General features: G+C 41.2%; 1 protein-coding gene across 1 annotated transcript in view; it reads right to left on the reverse strand.

Moving 5' to 3' along the window:
* gabra1 (gamma-aminobutyric acid type A receptor subunit alpha1) overlaps positions 1 to 17,719 on the reverse strand; it is a 27,193-nt gene extending 9,474 nt beyond the window's left edge. Inside the window, exons 1-7 of the mRNA XM_008298305.1 lie at positions 17,640 to 17,719; positions 13,565 to 13,677; positions 12,373 to 12,440; positions 10,334 to 10,554; positions 8,571 to 8,653; positions 7,212 to 7,355; positions 5,291 to 5,443 (exon numbers count right to left, since the gene is read on the reverse strand). Coding sequence (XP_008296527.1) covers positions 5,291 to 5,443; positions 7,212 to 7,355; positions 8,571 to 8,653; positions 10,334 to 10,554; positions 12,373 to 12,440; positions 13,565 to 13,677; positions 17,640 to 17,719 — 862 coding nt within the window. The remainder of the gene's footprint in view (positions 1 to 5,290; positions 5,444 to 7,211; positions 7,356 to 8,570; positions 8,654 to 10,333; positions 10,555 to 12,372; positions 12,441 to 13,564; positions 13,678 to 17,639) is intronic.
* Between the last annotated feature and the right edge of the window lie 2,863 nt (positions 17,720 to 20,582).

The following is a 20,582-nucleotide window of genomic DNA, read 5'->3' on the forward strand; positions in this document are numbered from 1 at the left end:
GAGAGAGAGAGAGAGAGAGAGAGAGAGAGAGAGAGCACCATATCAACGCCATCAGTGGCTCTTTCCTTTTGGTTTTCATTTGGACTGCAAATAAATAAATTGCCAACAGTTTTCCACTACACCGAACTAGCTATAAACTAATCAGCCTCTTAATCGGCACAGTGATAAATAAGATAACTCTACCCACTGCTGTGTTTTTAAATTGCCTATTCATCTACAGGGCAGGCTTTAGGAAAAAGATTTAGTGCACAGGCTGTGCTTCATAGTCACATAATGTAATTTAAACAGGGCTTTCAATGCTGTATTTGCTCACGTTAATGCTGTTTCAGTGTCAGCTTTGGACATCTGTGTTTGAAACATAAACCTGATCACATCTGTAGTAATAAGAAAACACATAGTATTACAGTAGCTGCTTCCTGCTATCGGTGTGGCATTTGATGGATTGTGTTGCTGTTCTGAAATGAAACCAAGCTGTGAATAGGTGTCTGCAAGAGGAATGACTAAAGTGCATTTGCACAGTTTAGTCATTTCTCCTACAGTAAATATAATACTAAAAACAAATGTTGTACTCCAGGAGCCCTTATCAGGCATGGAATATGTAACATTACTGACTTCATACTGTCTTTTATGTAAATCCACCTTTATTCCGATATAACAAGACTGCAGACAAAGCCACTGTGCTCACGCAATATTTGGCACCTGGTGCATGGGAAGGAATGGTGGTGCAGTTGGAGTGGGAATTAAAATGTGTTGATATGAAGGAAGAGGAGAGCTTTCTGTGCATCTGCTAAAATTTATTTTTCCTTTGAAGATTCATTTATGATGAAAATTCAATTAAAGACCATTGTGGGCACGAGGGATGCTCATTCCTGTTTCTTACAGTAACTTGAAATTCTCATTAATTTCTTAATTAGAGAATTAAGTTTACTTTATAATGTCTGACACACATGTAATTTATATTTTTTCCACATGTTGCATGGGAGGAATTTTGCTGAATAACTTAGATGGGTATTGTTGAAAGTGTAAAATACAGGGAGGACAGCTTGTCTGAAAACCATCTTGGTGTGTGGTTGGTTAAACGAATTTTATTTTATCCAAGAATAAGAGGCAATGGTTCAGTGATGCATTTATTGTTACTCTTAATGAAACAGAGCAGCATGTGTATTTAATTTAAAAGCACTTGTGTGTGAAAATGTGACTACATTCAATTTAGACTTGTCCCCTACTGGACATGTCATGACATTTGACTGAGCAAATTCATCATTGTGCCTTTTACATTAAAGTGACTTGCATGCTAATGCAGACATGCTGTAGTGTACATAATGAGGTGTATTTCTGAAAAGGGAGCACAATCTACCAACCCTGTCTCAAAAAAAAAAAACATGTTTCCATACTACCAAACTGCATTCTCATTTACATTTTGATAGAACACATTTTCCCTGCGAAAGAGTACGACAGAAATGTTCAAAGATGCACAAAGTCCACTTTAGATGTATGGTGTAGAGGTGGAGGTGCATATCCACTACAGAACTTTCATCAGTGAGACTGGTGTTTGCTATTTATTTTCATCTTCAGTCGATATTTGGTCATGTACAGGCTCCGAAATGACTTTGTAAGGTTTAGGAAAATATCATGGATTGGGTTAAAAATGGAACTGACCGCAATATATTTAAAGCTTCTTCTCTATTTCCTGGGTTACCATGGAAACAAGTCATCCACCATCTAATATATAATTGGTTTGGTTGAAAATGAACGACAAGCAAAGCAATAAAATAAATGACCAAGATACATTGATTGGAAACATTATACAGTACAAATAAATTTAACTGGAGGCAAAATAGAGCATAATCGAGAGTGTGGTTTAGTTGTGGAGGAATATAATTTTTAGGCAATGGGGCTGAAAAACATAAGGTATTTGTTTTTAACTGTTCTGAAATTGGTCCTTAAAAACCCTTTGGTTTTGGTGTCCAAACTCTTACATCTATGTGTGATGTTCAAGGACTATGAAAATAAAGACACAACAAGACAAATGATGACAGAAATGCTGAAAGACATTTATCCCAATACGAAGCAAACATTATGAGCAATAAGACCCCCAAAAACATTAGCCTCTTACATGAACATGCAACATATTGCTTGTGCGTTTACGCCACCAGGTGCCTTCCTACTCTGCTTAGATTTTCCCTGTGAATCACCGAGATACATCACAAGAGCTCCTGTGTCGTGACACTCCTCATCTTCGTCGTACAAAACACGTGTACCAGTGTGATATACCATTTAATTTTTGACTTACATGATGGTCAAAGGATTAAGATGTCAAGGAAAGCTCTTTATTGTCTGCTATGTCTTTTTAATGATTCATTTATGGCGATATTGACATCATAACCTCTTCGAAGAACGGGCTTATTCATCTGCTGTCTCAGATGATTAATCACATGAATGGGCATTCTGGTACACCGAGACACTGTGGTCGCTCTGTGTCTTCAAGAAAAATATGTACGCGTTTATTCACCTACGTATGTGCATGTGTGCCCACGCTGCATACATGTAATCTCACAGAGCGGATCCAGAAATGATAGCACGAGGGACGGACACACACACACACACGCCCTAGATAGTTGTTTGAATCTAATCTAGGCCATCCTCATTTCCCCTCGACACGTGACGAGCACCGCAGGTAGCAAGCTGTGGCACGTACACAACGCAAACACACACTCAAAGACACTTACAACTCGCGCGCACACACACACAGACACCAAAACATTGCAGGAAGAGTAGAAAAAAAAAAAAAAAAAACCTGCTGAAGACTGCAGAGCTGAAAAATCTGGTGCCCGTATAATGATTCTGGGAAAGCTCTTTAAGTAGTGGGCCAGGGGAGACACTGACATCCATGAGAAGAAGATCAAGAGAGAACGAGAGAGCAAGGAAGAGGAAAGAAAGAAGAAGAAGAAAGTGTGTAGGGTGAGGTAACTCAAGGACATTCTGCCTGCTGCTGTGCTGTGCTGCTACAGAGCATGCTGCAGACTAGCAAGAGCTTTCCTTTTGGGCGGTATTATGTAAGACCTTAGTGTGACAGACAGACAGATACACACCAGATACACACACATGCACAGCAAACACACATGCACACAGGCCAGGGTGCGCACACACACACATTAATGAACACTTACATCACACACAGATTGGCACAAACACACACACACGCACACACACACACTTGTAGTCAAACATTCAGAGCACGTAAATCTAAATTCACACTGAGGTTTGGGCTTAAAATTCCACTGCAGCTAGCCACAGCTGATTAAAGCTCTTGTTCACGTCACTGGTGCAAAGACAGAACATGACAGTATGGAAATGGCAAAGAGCAAATGTTCAATCAGTCCTTTTTTTTTAACATTTAATGTCCTTTAAGGGAATAATCTGACATTTTAGGTAACATGGCTATTTCTTGCTGTGTGTTAGATGAGAAGATTGATGCTGCTATTTTTCTTAACTGTGAAGATTCCAAGCAATCAGCAGAATCTCCAGGAAGTCCCTGTGTCCGGCCAATGATTAAGAATTCGTTAAAGCATGTAAAACTACAGCCTGTCCCTTTTTACATTTCTGTTTGTGCACAAATTCAACAAATAAGATACCACATCTTAATTTGTGAGCTTTAGCCGTTAATCCTCTGAACCCCTAAAGCCGCCGGCAGGATTTAAAAGTATGTTATCTTTAAAAAAAAAATTGCCAAAATGACACCATTTATCAGACCCAGAAACTGTAAAAATAGAAAGAAACCTCTAAGCTTAAAGCCACAACATTAAATCGGAATTTTTATTTGTATTATACCGCTTGTAAAAAAAAAAATCACCAAAAGCAAAGGGTTTGTGCTAAACAGATTCTGTAAAAAGCTAAAAATTCTGCAATTCTCAGCACAGCTAGGAAGCCACTGCTGCCTCATCTGGGACCAACATCCATGTGACAAAAATTCAGGGACTCCCGGACTAAACTGCAGTCCGGATGAGTTTGCAAATAGCAAATAGAAGGCAAATATGGAAAGACATTAAAGAGTAATTAGTAAAATATCTATAAAATGTAGAGCTACTATTGTTTGTCCAGTATTGGTAACACCTGTTGTCACTTGGAAAAAAATGCTTGACTTCAGGCTTTATCATTTTTGTAAAATAAATTCAACTTTCTTTGTTATTATTTATGTCATTATAACTGTGTAATACTGCGCAAAAATATTTCTTGCGTCTCAAGACATGGTCTTGCTGTTTCCATAGAGGTGCAGGACTTTATATTGTAGTGAAAAATTACCTCATAGTGAGTACATATTTAACACTTACAAAAAAACAAAACAAACAGTAAGTGCTTGGGGTTTAGAGGGGTAGCTTCCAGTTTCTATGCTATGCTATACTATGCTATTCTATGCTATGCTATTGGACTCCCAGCTCTCAATTAACCGTTGGCTGGAAGCAAATATGTATATTTCAGGGAATAAAAAAATAATAGAACTCAGTACTGTGTGGCAAGAGCTGCCGTTTTCTTAGAAGCAGTCTCCCTCACACTGAGGTCATGTAAAATTCAACTGTGTTGTAGAAAATTTTGCCAATCTTTTGACAGAACTAAACAAAGCTGCACTCGAGGCCACTGATAGGTGTATGTGAAGAAGCTGTATGTCTTAAGTCGTGAACACTGAGTCAGAAACAAAGTTATTTCTGCTTTATGATTCTGCACTATGTTGACTGAGTTTGATGACTTTGTAATTTGACGGAATTAAAGTAGTTTGACTGGAATTACTTCTAATAGCCAATGGAATGAATATGCAGTAATATGTTGCCTGATATGATAGGTTGCCACAAAGTGTAATACTACTTAATTATAGTTTTAACCAATGAAAACTGGACTAAAGTCACAGTGACATAGTTTTTCACACAGGTTTTATCACCTATTAAGTTAGAATAGGATAGAATGCTGAATCATTAGACATTTGTCAGAAAATTGGAATTGTAAGTCATTTTGTATCAGTCTGTGATATCACATTGCGTCATAAAATGGCCATATTAAGGATTTTTTCCTTTAACGGGACTCTCTGTCTTTTTATTGTTTTTTTTTGTTTTGTTTTTTAAAGCAACCTAGTCGGTTTCGTGCCCTGCTCTAAGCTACTACAGTTTTGAGTAAGTGCCTAATGTGTCATCCTTGTATCTTCCACATTGATTCTCTAAGAACAGATTTAAAACCTTCTGGTGATGGGCTCATCTCTCTAGCCACAGATGTTTAGAAGAAAAGGGAGCAGACAACTCACCAAAGACAGTCCTGGCAGGGACGGACTCTCTGTTAAGCCAGAAAGACACTTGGGAGAGGATGACTGTCATGATGCAGGGTAGATATGTCTGGATCACAAAGTAACCAATTTTCCTCTTCAGGTGGAAGTGGGTTGTCATCACAACGTACTCTCCTGTTGTGCGTAGATAAAAAAGACAGTGGAAAGTTACAAGAAAAGCGCAAACAAACTTTACTTGTAGTGCCACCTATCAGCTTTAATTTGAGGAGGTTTAAATCAATATAGAAAAGAACAGTGTGAGACGTGTCATTCTTTTAACACAGTGCCACACATGCATTCGTTGTCAGGAACCAAGAGAAAGCTTTACAATTACATAGATTCACCAGAAGATACAAAAACAAAGGGCATTTTTCAGTTTGTGACAGCTATAGAGAAACTGGTAGAGCTGGGCAACAAAGCTCTACGGGCTGATGAACGATGGAAAGAGTAAATGTGGAGAAACAAGTGAACAGCTCATGACCGTAAGCACATCAACATATCAGTCAATCATGCGTCTGTTGTGGCCTGGCCATGTATATAGCTGTCAAATGAAACTGCCACATTGTCATTAACTGATTGTTTGACTGCTGACAGAAGCAACGGGATGTATGCAGACACTTTGTCATTTAGCAGAACAGTGACCCTAAACATAGAGTCAAAGCAAACAGAGAGCTTCTCGGGGACAAGAGATGGAACATCCTTGACTGGCAGAGTCCATCAGCATTTATTCTACTTGCTATAGACTGGCCTAAAGGCAGAGACTTCACAAGAAGTCAGAGCTGAAGGCGGTTGTCGTAAAGGCCAAGCTGAAGGAGCACCACCAAGGAGGCATATGAACGTCTGGTGATGTTTGTAAGACTTCAGACAGTCACTGACCACAAACGGTTTTCCCCATTTTAGCTTTCATTTGTACCTGTTCAGAATATTTTGGAGCCAGTAGACTTTTGGCTCTATGTGTTCAAACGGCTACATCCCCTCCACAGTTCATTCTTTATTGATAAACCTATTCAAACCTCCTGATAAATCTGTTCAAATTAAAGATGCAACTTGGCACTTAAATGTAGTATCAATTAATTAGCTTAAAATTGAATGCACTGAGGCACAGAACTTAAATAACAACAAAAAGATCTAACTTACAGTCTATTGTACCTGTCCGTGTAGTCTAAAGTGTTTATTTTCCAAATAGTTTGTGGTGTTTTGCCCTTCAGTTTTATTGCAGTTGCAATTTATTGGCACAGTTATAGGTGCCATTTGTCAACAAACTCAATATCCAGGCATGATCCATTTCATCAGTGCATTCAGAGCCAGTCACAGAGAGAATACAACAGTCACAGAAGCAGAACAGCAGTGGGCCTTAAAGTGGTTATAACCATATGTTGGTTTTGAGATTTCCAAGAAGCATAAATAACCGGAGCAAATATAGAAATAATATATATAAAATGCATTTTAGTCACTTGGCAGCCCGCTGCCAGTTGTCTTAAGCATTACTTTCAGCGTACAGCTTGCATCACTGCAAACAGGTCACCCATTTTATGCTGTGACTAATTTTTGCCAGTATCAATTGACCAAAATGAGGTGGAAGAAAAAAAAAGATGTAATGGCCAGTAGGGAAATAATGAATCTGGGACATGGTCTGTCATTTAGAAAGCGAGATGCAGATGCAGATGAACTGATGCAGTTTTCAAAATTTGAAGGTTCAGACCATTCACACCATTATTTGTGCAGAGATGGATGAGCAATAAAAAGGCCTGCACGACTGTTTACGTACTGAACTTTCTCAGCATCTTTGATTAATGCCATTTGAATATTGAAAATGTCAGCTCCTTAATTCAGAATGAAAAGTCCCCCTCGATACATTCATTTATTTTACAGTAAATCACACCGTAACCCAACTGAAACCTACCTGTGCTCGACTGCACCACACCAGAATCCACACTCTGCCCCATTAGATCGTACTGGTTTAATCTGGACCCATCCTCTGCCACCACCACAGACTGGGCGGCCCCTCTGGTCCACACATACACCACCTCTGCTTTAGTGTACGCATCTGCCAAGGAAGAACAGAGTTATAAATTATTTTGCTGCTGGGAGTCTGTCGTCACATGATGCTTTGCACGTTGTATTTTTGGAGCTGCTAGGGATGCCAGGTGGAAAAAAAATAAGATATGACTAATATGAAATGAGGTCACCTGCTCAAATCCTCGAGTTTAATCTTACCTCACGCTGTTTTTTTTTTTTTCTCTCTCGTCTTGTGTTCTTGGCCACTTTGGTCTCATCTCAGTGTTGCCTGATTTGCTATTCAAGCATAGCATCCCTTTCTTTCACCCTGTTCGTGTCTGCACACCTCACCTCCATTGTTTTACCTAAAGTGCTTTTTTATTATTATTATCCAAGCTCACCCTGTCTGTATTTTATGATGTTTTCTCAAACGCTGTACCCGTGATATGATGTTGTGTCACATCATGCCATGCCACATCATGTCATCCCTCGACTTATAAGAAAACAAGCGAACAACATCCCAACAGGACAACATGACCTTAAAACAGTCAAGTCAGTCTATTCTTCCCTCCAGCCACCCAACCTGTCAAAGCTGCAGTGTGGCTCGACCACTGCAGAGGAAAGGATGGCTCAACTGCAGACTGCAGCATAAGGAAGAGAGCTCATCACTAAAATATTTAAAGAGTGAGTTCAGTTTGAAGGCGGTTAAGGCTTGGTCCTCTCACTCATGCTGTGCAGCTGACTGGCACAGAGACAGTGTGACGCTAACTTCTCTCCTGGTTTAGCATTGCTGTGTTTTTTTTTTTGCTCCCGGTTTCTTGCCCCCCCCTCCTCCTCCCTCTCTCCAACCAGCCATCCCGTTTTTACTCCCCTCTGGTTTTTTTCTCTCATTTTCTATTCTTGTCTCCAACCTCCATCATTCTATCTCTTGTTATGTCTTGTCAAGGATTATGCAGGGTAGGGCTAGCTGTCAGCAGTGAGCAGCTGGTGTGATGCTCTGGCAATATTACGGAGGATGGGGCCTTGGATAAACACAGGTTTGCACGCTGCATGCCTGCCAGGGTATTGCAGCCTCTTGGAAGGTGTGTTGGGTTGAATGTGGAGAGGCTGCTACCACCTTAACGGGGAACTAGTGGCGAGGGTCACGCATCCGGTTGGATGAGGTAGCGTCAGAAAGGCACGTGTGTGTCTGTTTGGTATGTTTATGAGCATTTGTGTTCAGCATTTGGTATGTTGGGTGTCATTTAAAACAGAGCCTACTTACAGCTGCCAAACTTCAGTGGACAAGCATGGGCATCCATAGGAAAGTCTTCCAGGTGCATGGGACATTCTGCTCTTACTGTAAGCCTAGAAGGATTCATATAAACACGGAAAATGAATTAGAGGGAGAAAAATATATATGTAGCACAGAATATAAGGAAAACAGAGCATATGGCAAGGTCAGGGGGAAAAAATAAAACAAAGCATCGTGACAATGCTGGAGGAGGGCCAGAAGAATTAAGGCGGAATGACAAATCAGTGCAGTTGGGCACCAGAAACATGTGGTGTAGCATTTTTTTTTTCTTCCTGAGTCTCAGCACCGTTCACTGCGTTGAACGTAGCCGCACTAGTGTTTTCCTCAAACTAACAGACATGCTCCAGTTCCCTGACCTGTAGGTTTCTATTTCCTGACAGCTTGGTGAAAAACAGCATGTCAGGCTACCAGTGACACACTAATCTCCCATCTATCCCTCATCTCACTCATCTGTGACAGCAACACGGGCTCCGCCTCCCTTCTCTCCACCCCCTCCCCCCTGCCAGTAAACACGATGAAACAAATGTTTTACGATTCTTGCCTTAGAAATCTCACATTAGGGTCAGTCTGTGGTATGCATCAAGGGTTGGACTGTGGCGAGAGGTTTATTTACCCGCCCTCCGCTGAAGACTACTGAGGTGCCACGAGTAGGTCTGAACTCAGCTCAGCTGGTCGTACACCTTATCTTCTCGCTTGGAACTGTCAGTTAGCATCCCCAGAGTGATAAATCATAACTGGGTAAAAGTGTTTTATTCTTCCTGGTGAATGCCACAATGGAAAGATGACAATTTATAATGAAAATGTATGTGACCTACAGTAATCCCTAAAGGTAGAAATAGATAAATATTGAAAATAAAAAGGAAAATTTGGCAGTGGAGTAAATCATTTTTGAACCACACGTGCAGTCTGACAGTATAATGTTGAGCACTGGTTGCCTTTACAGTTACACCAGGTAGACATAATGCATATAGAAAATTAACTCACAAATTCCGCACAATCCATAGGCCTTTGTTTATACAGTAGCTTATAAGATAAACCTCAATATACCATTAACAACAAATACCAAAATCAAAACCAAACCACTATCAAGAGTTTTCCCTGTAGCTACAGCCTCATATATTTTATTCTCCTGCACCACAGACCACCAAGAACTAATAAAAAACACATCGATAAACCGCACCGCTGGGTGACATGCTCCATCGTGATCACGTTCATGGGATTTACAATTTATTTTGAGTGACTCCCACAGTACTCACTAGTTTGCCAAATGTGTGTTGCTCATCAACCAAAAATAGTCCCCCTCAACTGGACTATTCAGTTTGCTAAATAAAATAAGTTTCCCCGAAAATTACAGCAGCATAACTGCTTGAGACCCACTTTCACACATTTAGGAGTAAATAGTTTCAGAGCTGAGTGCCACAAATAGAATAGACAGAGCAGTGGAAGTACTGAGGGACAGACTAAGCCACTGTTTCCTAGACGTATTTTATTGGATTTGTGGACAAGTAGACAAACACAGACTGAATCTAACTTTATTCCCTGAGTTGAAATCATGCAAACTGTTACCAGCCATGTCTTAGTGATTTCTTCATGTTTTTTTCCATAAAATTACACCAGTCACCCTCTTCAGCGTACATAATCTGTGAGTTTGTGAAGCATATACCACATTTTTGCTCCTCTGCCCATCTCGAAGCATTTTAATCTTGCACCGAAGTAGTAGAACATCAGCCTACCTCATGGTATACAGCAGCGTGCCTTCCTCTGTGATTCGCAGCAGCTTGTTTGGCATGGTCATGTTGTGAGCCACTGACTTCTTGCCATTGTGGAAGAAAGTATCGGGGGTCCAGATCTTGCTGGCCATCAGGTTATTGAGACGCAGCACGGCCATGGGCCCTTTGAACTTTAATCTTTCATCTATCCAGCTCTGTCTGAAGAAGACATCAATGGTGTACTCCTACAGGTGGACGGTGAGAGGTAGACAAAGAAGAAGTCAACAAAAAAAGCCCAGCTCTTCACCCTGTTGCAGCTTTCTTTCTACTTTTACCTACAACTGGTTTGGAGAAGACGCTGAGTCCTCCAACCTTCTGTTCTCCCTTTTACTCCTTTCATGTTTTTTTTCTTCTTCTTTTTTTCCTTCCTTGTGTCACTTTGACTTTCTTATGTTAGTCTTGGCCTAGTTTCCCTGCTGGTAACTGTCTCTTCATGTTAAAGGCTTTGGCAAACATAGAGTGGATCTAGTGGATGGAGGTGCATGGCTTTCTGGCTGGTATCTTTTTCTAAAAGAATGCCTCCATTGTTGTGAAGTAATTGCTCTCTATTTTACACAGCAATGTGTGTGGTTGCCTTTCCATTTTCTTTCCCTTCTATTATTTACATAATTATGGTCTGGTCAGTTTAATGTGCTATATGCAAATAGAAGCTCATTTGGTATCTGGTCATTTGGTATTGCATTGTTAGGTAAGTGCCAAAAATGATTATTGTTAGCATTTATCTTTGGGGAAACTTCTTTGCTCAGTAATCTAAATTACACTGGACACAAAAAGGAAGCAGTGGACACAAAATTAGGAGGACATTTCATTTTCAAGCCAGCTAATGACTATAGCTGAGAGCAGATTTTAATGGTTCCACATGACTGCCTGGCAGAGTAAAGAGAGCCTGTAAAAATTACAGTGCAGCCTGTTTTTTTCTTTTTTTTTTTTTTTGTTCTCTCTCCCCTCCGTTTCCACTCGGTTCTCCTAAGATAATTAGTATGAACTGAAACAGAGCTTCAAGGTAATAAAGGAGGATAGGGAAAGGCTAGAGATGGAGAAAATGTTCCTCAGCTCTTCCTTCTGGCTTCAACAGAACAGCAAAATAGTCCTGACCCGCATGTCAGCGAGTGCAATTAAATGAGATTATGTCAAATAGAGTAGACACACTTCACGTGCATAAAACAGGAGTCTTTTTTTTTTTTTCTTCTTCAGGAGGGGTAGTAAATCATTTGAATTAGATTAATTGGTCTTTAGTGCACAGGGCAAAGATCAGATATCATGTTTGAACAGATTTCTTTAAGGTAGGATGTTAAAGAAGTCTAAAGAAATTATAAAAGTGATTATTCATATTATGGATATGGACATTTTGCCGTTTATTGCCACCTACTGTCAGATCATCTTATCACAGTGTAGCGTTTACCAAGAACCTCAAATGGGATTTGACAACAACTTGACCTTTCAAATCACAGCAGAGCGTAAGACGTAGCTATGTTTATATCTGTGTCAGAAGTGAAAGCGAGGTCAGCTGCTTAATCTACTACTTTTCTAAAGCTATGCTGCATTTGTTCCAAGACCTGTTTAGATATTAAATTATTTACTAAGCCTACACTTTACTCCTTACTCTAGATTTTGCAGCAAACGAGGGGCTAGTTTTGACTTTATAATATTAAGCATTTAATGCTAATTGTACTGAAAGTAAAGACTGTTTCAGGCTATCTACAATATTCCAAAGCAAACATGTTGACTTTGAGGTCAGAATTCACGGCATATTTGGACAAGTCACATGCATCCATGTTTACAAGCAGGACTGGCTTTTATGTAGAGTGGGATGACGGACCATGCTCCAGGAAATACATTTCACCACTGACAGCTTTATTAACACATCACGAGTTCATTGAATGAATCATCAGATCAATAAATATTTTACTATTTCCAGACCACTGTGTCCAGAGAGGTTAGAAGACAGGGTGGAGCGAGAGAAACTAGTGACATTTATAAAGGCAAAAAAGAAAAAGTCTTACCATGTCATGGTCTGAAACTGGCCCAATACTAGTCACGAAAATGTCAGTCTTGACTTCAGTTACACGCTCTGTTGAAGCAGGAAATTGCCAGAATGAGTGACTATCAGTGACATTCATTAGCCCCTAACTACCTGTTAATACTAGACCACCTGGCTATACTGCTTGATCCATTTAATCTATTCAGCAATATTTTTAACAATTAGAGAAACACACACACACACACATTCACACACACTAGGAGAATTAAAAAAATAAAAATAAAATCACCGTCATAAAAATGCCCATTTTGGATGTCAATAACCATTTCTGCTGTTATTGGTCTCAGTGTCAGCTCCATTACCCGGACAGAGGTTCAATCTCTTAATAAATTTCTGCGCTGCTGTATTACTGAAAATGTGCCACTCCCGTCCTATAACACTGATAGCAAAATGGGTCCACTGGGGATTCATTCGGATGGGGTGGTTACAGGGGAGTGTGAGTGTGAGTGTGTGTGTGAGGGTTCGCTCCTTGTGATTCTGAAACTGAAATGTGACAGCATGATTTATGAATGATACCCATCATAATCCATAATTTCTTCCCCTTGGCTGGTGAACTTCTAGCAGGCCTGCTTTTATTCGCCTGTCTGTTTGATGCCTGCTGCATCACACTGTGCGATCCTCAGTGTCCTTCACACACCAATTCTCACATTATCTCTCCCCTCCGCACTCTTTTACTCGCTGTTTCTTTTTCTTTATCTATTTCTCTCATTTTCCGTTACCCAGATTTGCCTCTCAGTCTCCCTGCAATTTTGCTTCTCTCTCGAACAATGGATAGTTGACAATGGGCCGAATAAAAGCCCCCCCAACACACACACACACACACACACACACAAACACACACACAAAAAGACAGTCACTCTATGATATTACAAGTGCTGGTTTTATGACAATTCACCATTTCACAAAAGCAGCAGGTAAAGAAAGACTCTCCAATTCTTGTTTTAAATGATCACATAGAAGTCTGAAAAGCGAGCCCACCTCCATAAGAGTCGGTCATGTGGATATTATTCTGTATAGTCATGTGAATAGTAGAGCTACTTGTAAGACGATGTTTCCATATTTGCAAAAAAAAAAAAAGAAAAACAAACAAAATAGAATGGTGCAAACAGCTATCATGACGGACAGAATGTATTCAATAACTTGGGTTTACTGACCTCCCAGTCCTGGCCTGAGGCGATTGTCATAGCCATCCAGAAGGCTGTCTAAGATCTTGGTGAACACTGTAGTGTTATCTTTCTGTTCATCTGTCATGCCGTTCTGCCCAGAGCTGGCAAAGCAAAGAATAAGATTTAAAATCACAGCAAGAGTCCAAAACCACAGTCAAAACTGCCAAAAGAGTAAGAACAAACTCTGAATATGAATCATATATCAAAGACAAAAAAGACACTGTCGTTTCTCTTTGCGGCTCCATAGTTAGCAAAGTACATGAGCAGCACAAAATGTATCGCAAATCCCAATGTGAAAACATGAACAAGAAAAAATTTGTATGACTCTGACTAATTTCACTGCTAATTTGCAATTCAGAGTGTGTGACCGTGTGGTTTTAGATTTTGTTGATATGAGATTGTTCAGATTTGTACTGGAAAGGAAAGTATCCCATGAGGCCAGATTTTGCTGTATTATCTCTCTGGAGGAGACAGGTTTGTCAATTTGTTTTTATCAACGGAATGTAAAGCAAGGCTTAAATAGCACGCATCTGTCTTATATATGCATCCTTGTTCAGGCACAATAGAAAAAGTAAAGAGTAAAATAGAGAGTAGGAATAGAGAAATCATGATACATTATTTATACCATAATGTGGTCTTTTAGACCACAAAAGCTTTGCTGAATCTGCTCTTTGAGCAACATGAAACAAAATGCTTAGAGCAATGCTGAAAACACTCACAATCAGGAATTGTGGGAGCCGGTTTTGCATCTCCACGCATAAATGTTTCAACACACTCATAATCAGGGATACAGCCCCTAATTACATTGTGTATCATAAAGGCAGGATATGACAGGAATTAAAGAGCATGCGCGTGTTTGCATGCCTGGATCGATGCATGCATCTACTATATGCTCACATATGTTTGCATGTATGTTAGCCCTGATAATAATCTCTAACAGTGTACTGTATGCTGCGATCATCCTCCCCCTCTTTGTCATGCCAATAGCATTTGGTTTGATTGCATGCAAAATAAACAGCAAGTGTTTGGAAACAAGCTCTGGTTGCTGAGCGGCTCCAAGGAGAGGGAGAGGTCATCAAGATTAGTTAGCAGGGACCTGCAATGGGAGGGAAAGAAAAGTAGGAGGAATAGCGGGAGGGTGAATGGTTTCTGGAGAAACATGTGAGTTAAAGCTCTTTTAAAAAAAAGACAAAGAAGAGAAAAACAGAGATAGCAAAGATGAAGGAGGAGCACATGAGGTGGAAAAGCAAGGTTGGGAAAGGTGAGGATAATGTTTAGACTGTCAGCGTTTAGAGAGACAGCTCACATTAAAATCTGCAGGATTGAGGCTGATCCTACAGCTTTGAATGTGAGCAGCTAAACAGTTTCCTCTCTAAATAAGGATGCACAATCCACGTCACACATGGATTTGTATAAAAGGGTTAATGCTAACTCTCTGCCTCCAATTTCCCCCTTAATTCACAAGCACCCCCTCCATCTGCCAAAAAAGCAAGGAAAAAAAAAACTCTCTGAAGCCAGCATTAAAACTGTAGAAATTGTGATGAGCAATTTAGTTTTGCGTCAGCCCCAGAGGTAACTGCTTTGAAAAAACTCAAATTCGCAACAATAATTAATCTTTTTTGTTCAGGTCTGGGAAGCCAATTATTTATAAATACAGACAACATAAATTGCATCCGTGGGACGTCAGCTGAGACTAAAAAAACACAATGTCCTCTTCCCACCTTTTGTAATATTCCCACTTTTACATTTTGGGCATTTCTGGTTTGCTGAACCAAAGCAAGACGCCAAAATAATTTGTTGTCGGCCCAAAGGGTTGCAGCCCTTTTGTTATAGTCTTCACTAAAACATAATACAAGCCAGGATACTCCTTAGGTCTTCCAAGTTCACCAATAACCAAAATGTATCTGATAGCAGCAAAAACAATGAAAACAAAAAGTTAGGTTGTTAGTAACCGGCGGACGTAGTGATCAAACGCTGCTTTTTCATTCAAATAAAAGACACAAACTATCAAAGGGGCTCACAATATGCATGTTTTGAATGACGATCTGCTATATTTTACCTCGACTTAAGACTCTGGCATGCCAAATTAAGCATTTTTCCACCTCGAGAATGAAGAGAATAATAGGATGCACATGCTTTTTTTGTAAGACGGGCATTTTTTACAGTGTATATGGCATATGTGGGTGGTGGAGGTTAGGGTTGTATGTCAAGGATAAGAAAAGAAAATGGAGAGAAAAAGGTGCTGTGGAAGAATACACATGTTTATCAGCCAGGGGCTACTTCCTCCTAAAACATTGTACACCATCCCCATCTACAGGTCATCTGAACAGCAACAGTGCCGTTCACACTCACTCTGCCAATGTCTCTCTCTCTCTCTCTCCATTTTACTGTATCTCTCTCCCTCTTTTTCTCTCTCGTTCCCTCTCGTCAGCCGGATATCTAATTATAAGGCAATTTCTTTCGTTGGCAACATACTGTAGCAGAGTGCTAGGTCTTCCTGATTACCGTGTCTTGTTGAAATCCCCCCAAGGTGTGTGTGGTGTGTGTGTCTGTGTGTATGAGTGACTCTGTACTTGACTTCAAAACCAGTACTAGATTATAAAGTAAATCTTTTGGTGATAATTGCTTTGCAGTGACAGTTACTCAGTAAGGTAATCAGTACTTTTTACATTTTCTCTAATGCACAGCTCATCAAGCGCAGCAAATCAGAGCCTCCATTTGCCATCCAGTGCATCTCAAAGCGACGCTACAGCTGAGATTGATCACTCGCATCGAATCAGTGTGCAATAATGATGTATTGCAGTGCATCATATATTTCACACAGGATGCATTTCAACTGTCTTCTTCATGTGTTAAGGGCGTGTAGGCTGAAACCCATACACTGCGTACTGTATGTTTTTGTGGTGTAGCTGCTCAGAAAAGCAAACTGGACCATCTCAACATGTTGCCATATAAGTGAGCCGCCTGTGACAGTTCTACTGAATTATTCAAGTGTGAAGAAAACCCTGATCCCCTCAATCTCTCCAGGGTCTTCCACAAGAACCACAATGGGAAGAGAGTTTGCATGATCTTATGCAGTTGAGCTGATAGATGGTGGTTTTTGAATTGGCTTGTTTGTGAACGCGGTTGCGCTCTTAGTGTCCAATGTCAGAAATATCCACACTAATCCAAGCAGTGGAGTGAGGTTATGCTATTTTGAAATGTGCTGCTCATGAACGGCTGCCCAATATTTGAATCATGTGGGAATTAATGCAGTAGCAGTCACATGACAGTGGATCTTATTACTGTCATCTCTTATCCAATTCCCTCTCTTTCTCTGCTTCTCGTGAGCTGACATCCAACGCTTCAGTTTTGACACTGAGAAGAAGCGTCTGTACATCGACCCTGCTGTCCCTGCAGCCACTGTCAAAAACACATGTGCGGTAATCTGTGCCAAATATCTCAGCGCATCATCTACTGCACACAGCCCACGTCTGAAAACTCGAGAACATAGATGTTGCCCCAACTGGAACATTTTAACACTGAGGTAAAGTGCACAGCGGCTATTTTGGCTTCCGAACTCCTCTCTCTCGGTTTGCACTTCTTATTACCTCCATGCAATCATAAGCGTGCAGGTGTCCTGTGGGGATGCCCCAGTTACAACCACAGTGAATATGCTCTGCAAGAGTGTCACCCAATAAACCAAGCAATTGGCAGGGAGACAGAATATCAGCCTGGCAGGTGTACGACTGGTCGCCTCCTTGGCCGGCTGACAGATTCACTGACACATTTACTAGCCAGTTGACCATTTGGCAAGCTCCGAGACCAGCGTTAAAAGGTAATGGTCCTTTTTAACAAATGACATACAATATTTTGCCCAATGCAGTCTTGTCTTCATGTGTGCAATTAGAATGGCAGCATTTAGACAATACTCCCCCCTCCTGACCTTTGTACACATAAAACATTGTGGAACAAAATCAAGACATGCATCTGTGATGCAGCTTATTTGTGGCTTTTGAATTGTCCAGCGCACCGGTGTAAAACACAGGCACATATGCATTTATGAGTTAAAGTTTGTTCTTACCTTTTCCCACCCAGTACGCTGTTGGTGACTAGCAAGCCAGCCCACAGACACAGAAAGGCCGCCCTGCTCCGTCCACACATAGTTGCAGTATGAGGACCTTTCACTGCTGGAGGTCAAAGGAAGAGAGAGAGAGAGAGAATGAACATCATTACCAAGTCATATGAGCCAGTGGTTCACCATTATCTCCAATGTTTTATCTGGTGGAAGTGACAACAAGAGCAAACATGGATGTGGAGGCTGCGAGGGGAGACCATGTTCCTAGACAGATGAGGTTCCTGCTCCTGGTTCTTTAACATCTCTCCCTGACAGCACATGAATCCAACCAAACGGTCCCTGCCACATGCATTGGGCCATCACATGCCACTTGACATACACACAACCCTCATAGATTTTACATCATCATTTTGAATTAGATGTCACATTGACATAGGCATATATTCCACACCGTCTAAACCACGAGGGGAGGCCGGATTGGAATAGCTGCTTTTTCGATGATCACAAAACGAGCCAGTGGTAAATGCACTTTCATAACTGACGCTCAACGCATATGGCTGCATCTGGTAGCGCATAATAATTAAGAAGGAATAACAAGGAAGCACATCATCAAGCACATAACACTCACTGTGTGTGTGTGAGAGAGCTTGTAGCACCTGTACACAGCCTCGTCTAATACCCTGCAATGTGAAACGACGCTACCGCAATATCAACCCCCCAAAAAATCCTCCCCCCTCGCTAAAATAAGACCGTTTTGCTTTCCTCCTCAATCATTTAGCAATGATGTCAGCCGGGTCACAAAGTATGGAAGCGATAGCCTGCGCAATGCTCAAATTCACAGTGCATTTTCATGGAAGCATAATCAATGTGTCCACGAGAGGGCCAATTACTTACTTATTTGCAAAAGCGCTAAAATTCCCCACAAACGAGCACAAAATCCTGCCAGTGAAACGCAGCCCACGTAGAAGACAATACCCCCCTGATACTTGCTCGGTGATGCTCCAAGGTGCACCCGTGAGCCAGATAGATGATTGTCGATGGAACATGCAATGCACAGTTAAAAAATTGAAAATAAAAAAAATAAAAATAAATCCGTCGGTTCACAAGGATTTGATAAAGCGAGGATGATGCAGATTAACGAATGGAGAAAATCCCGCACAAGCACACTTTCTAAGTTATTCAGAGAGAGGAGGGAGAATGTCACCCTTCTCTCGTCTCTCCCTCCTCAACAATATCTCTTGGAGGAATTTCTTTCTTTCTTTCTTTTTTAGCATGCAACTGGCATCCCTGCAAGGCTCGTCTAAATACATGCCTGACGATCCAATCCGTGCGTGGCGGAGTAATTAAGCAAATGTGCGTTGATGCTGTTTTATTCGGAGCGCTGTCCGCGGTGCTGAAACCAGGCTGCCAGAAGAAGGAGGAAAAAAAAACATCAAACGCGTCTTGTTTGCCGTAAAATACGCCTTAAACGCTCCTAATTTCGACGACAAACTCCCCCCCTCCTCCTTCTTTCCTCAATAAAACTCGATTCTAGCGGTGTCCAGAATCATAAACCATCCCTTTTCCTAAATCCTCCCATGTCTCTCTTTCAACAAAAAAAAAAAGACGAGAAAAAAAATGCAGGAAAAAAAAAATCACTTACAGCAGATGCGTCGGGGGGGTATATTCAGTGGTCCGCTGCCTATATCCTCAAACTTTTTTGCGAATATCTTTTTCCTAGCCGGGACTGAATGAGGAAAAAATCCCTCTGTGATCTCAGATCTGACGAATTCTAGCTTGAGGCTGGAGAAGCGGCTGCTGACGATATGCGCAGGTCTCTCTCACTGTTCATTGGTGGTGCTGTAGTGAGTTCAACTCTCAGTCCGTCAGCAACAAAATTGTTCTTCACAACTAACAAATCTGGCGTGTGTGTGCGTGCGCGCGCGTGTGTGCGTCGAGGTTCCCTATCCAAAATAAAGCCCATCGATCGTTGCTTCTTATCCTAAAATAAAGTGCAGACTATATCCAAGCGCAGACTATTTAATTTTAGAATCGGCTGTGCCAACCTAATATAAAGACAAGCCCGCCCATTTTATATGCAGCACAATTTAACTTCCACTGCTGTCGCCCTAATCTCTTTTCAGTGGCTGCTAAATAAAAATCCTCTTACATTTTCAGCTGGGATTCCTTGTTTTTTTTTCTCTCTCTCTCTCTTCCCAACCCCTGATCGCGCGTTTTTCTCTCTCTTCCCCCCTCCGACTCCTACGTGATGATTTTCCAAGGAGATAAAATTGACATTTATCACAAGACCGTCCCGCTATACCAAGACAGGCATCAAATGGACAAGAGTAGCATTCATAAAATCAAAAAATCCGCACAGTAAGTAGGCCTACTTACGATGGAGCGTGAAATAAAAAAACAGAATTAACCACGAATGGATACGCGCGCACCAGCTGAGGAGGGGAGACAAGACGCATCCAAAAATGTATATATTAAAAGGGAAAAATCGCGTTCTCTCACCAGCTTTGCACCGATGAGACGAGTCTCTCTCTCTCTCTTTCTCTCTCTCTCGCTCCCGCTCTGCAATAAAAAAAATAAATAAAAAATCTCCTCGAATCACTCACCGTCTCCTAAAAGCCCACGTTTCGCATCGAGACAACAGCGCTGTGTCTCTGTTTACAGCCAAATATTCTTGCTGCTTGCAGCCGCGCCGCTCCAGACTGTGAGAGAGAGAAGCACAGAACGAGGCGAGGAGCGCTTAGCTGCGTGCATCTGCAAGGGAGGAAGGAAGGAAGGAAGGAGGGGAAAAAAAAAAACTGGGCTTATGATACCCGGCGTATATTTTTGTAGTCATCTGCGTATTTCAAGTTACACTACAAATCAGAGGACATTTTCATCACCGAGGACAGAAGGCATGAGTGTGGGGTGCGGGGGGGTGGGGGGTTGTAGTGTGGGGGGGAGCAAGGGCAT

Source organism: Stegastes partitus, unplaced genomic scaffold (genome assembly GCF_000690725.1).
Source record: "Stegastes partitus isolate 25-593 unplaced genomic scaffold, Stegastes_partitus-1.0.2 Scaffold28, whole genome shotgun sequence".
Lineage (NCBI taxonomy): Eukaryota > Metazoa > Chordata > Actinopteri > Pomacentridae > Stegastes > Stegastes partitus.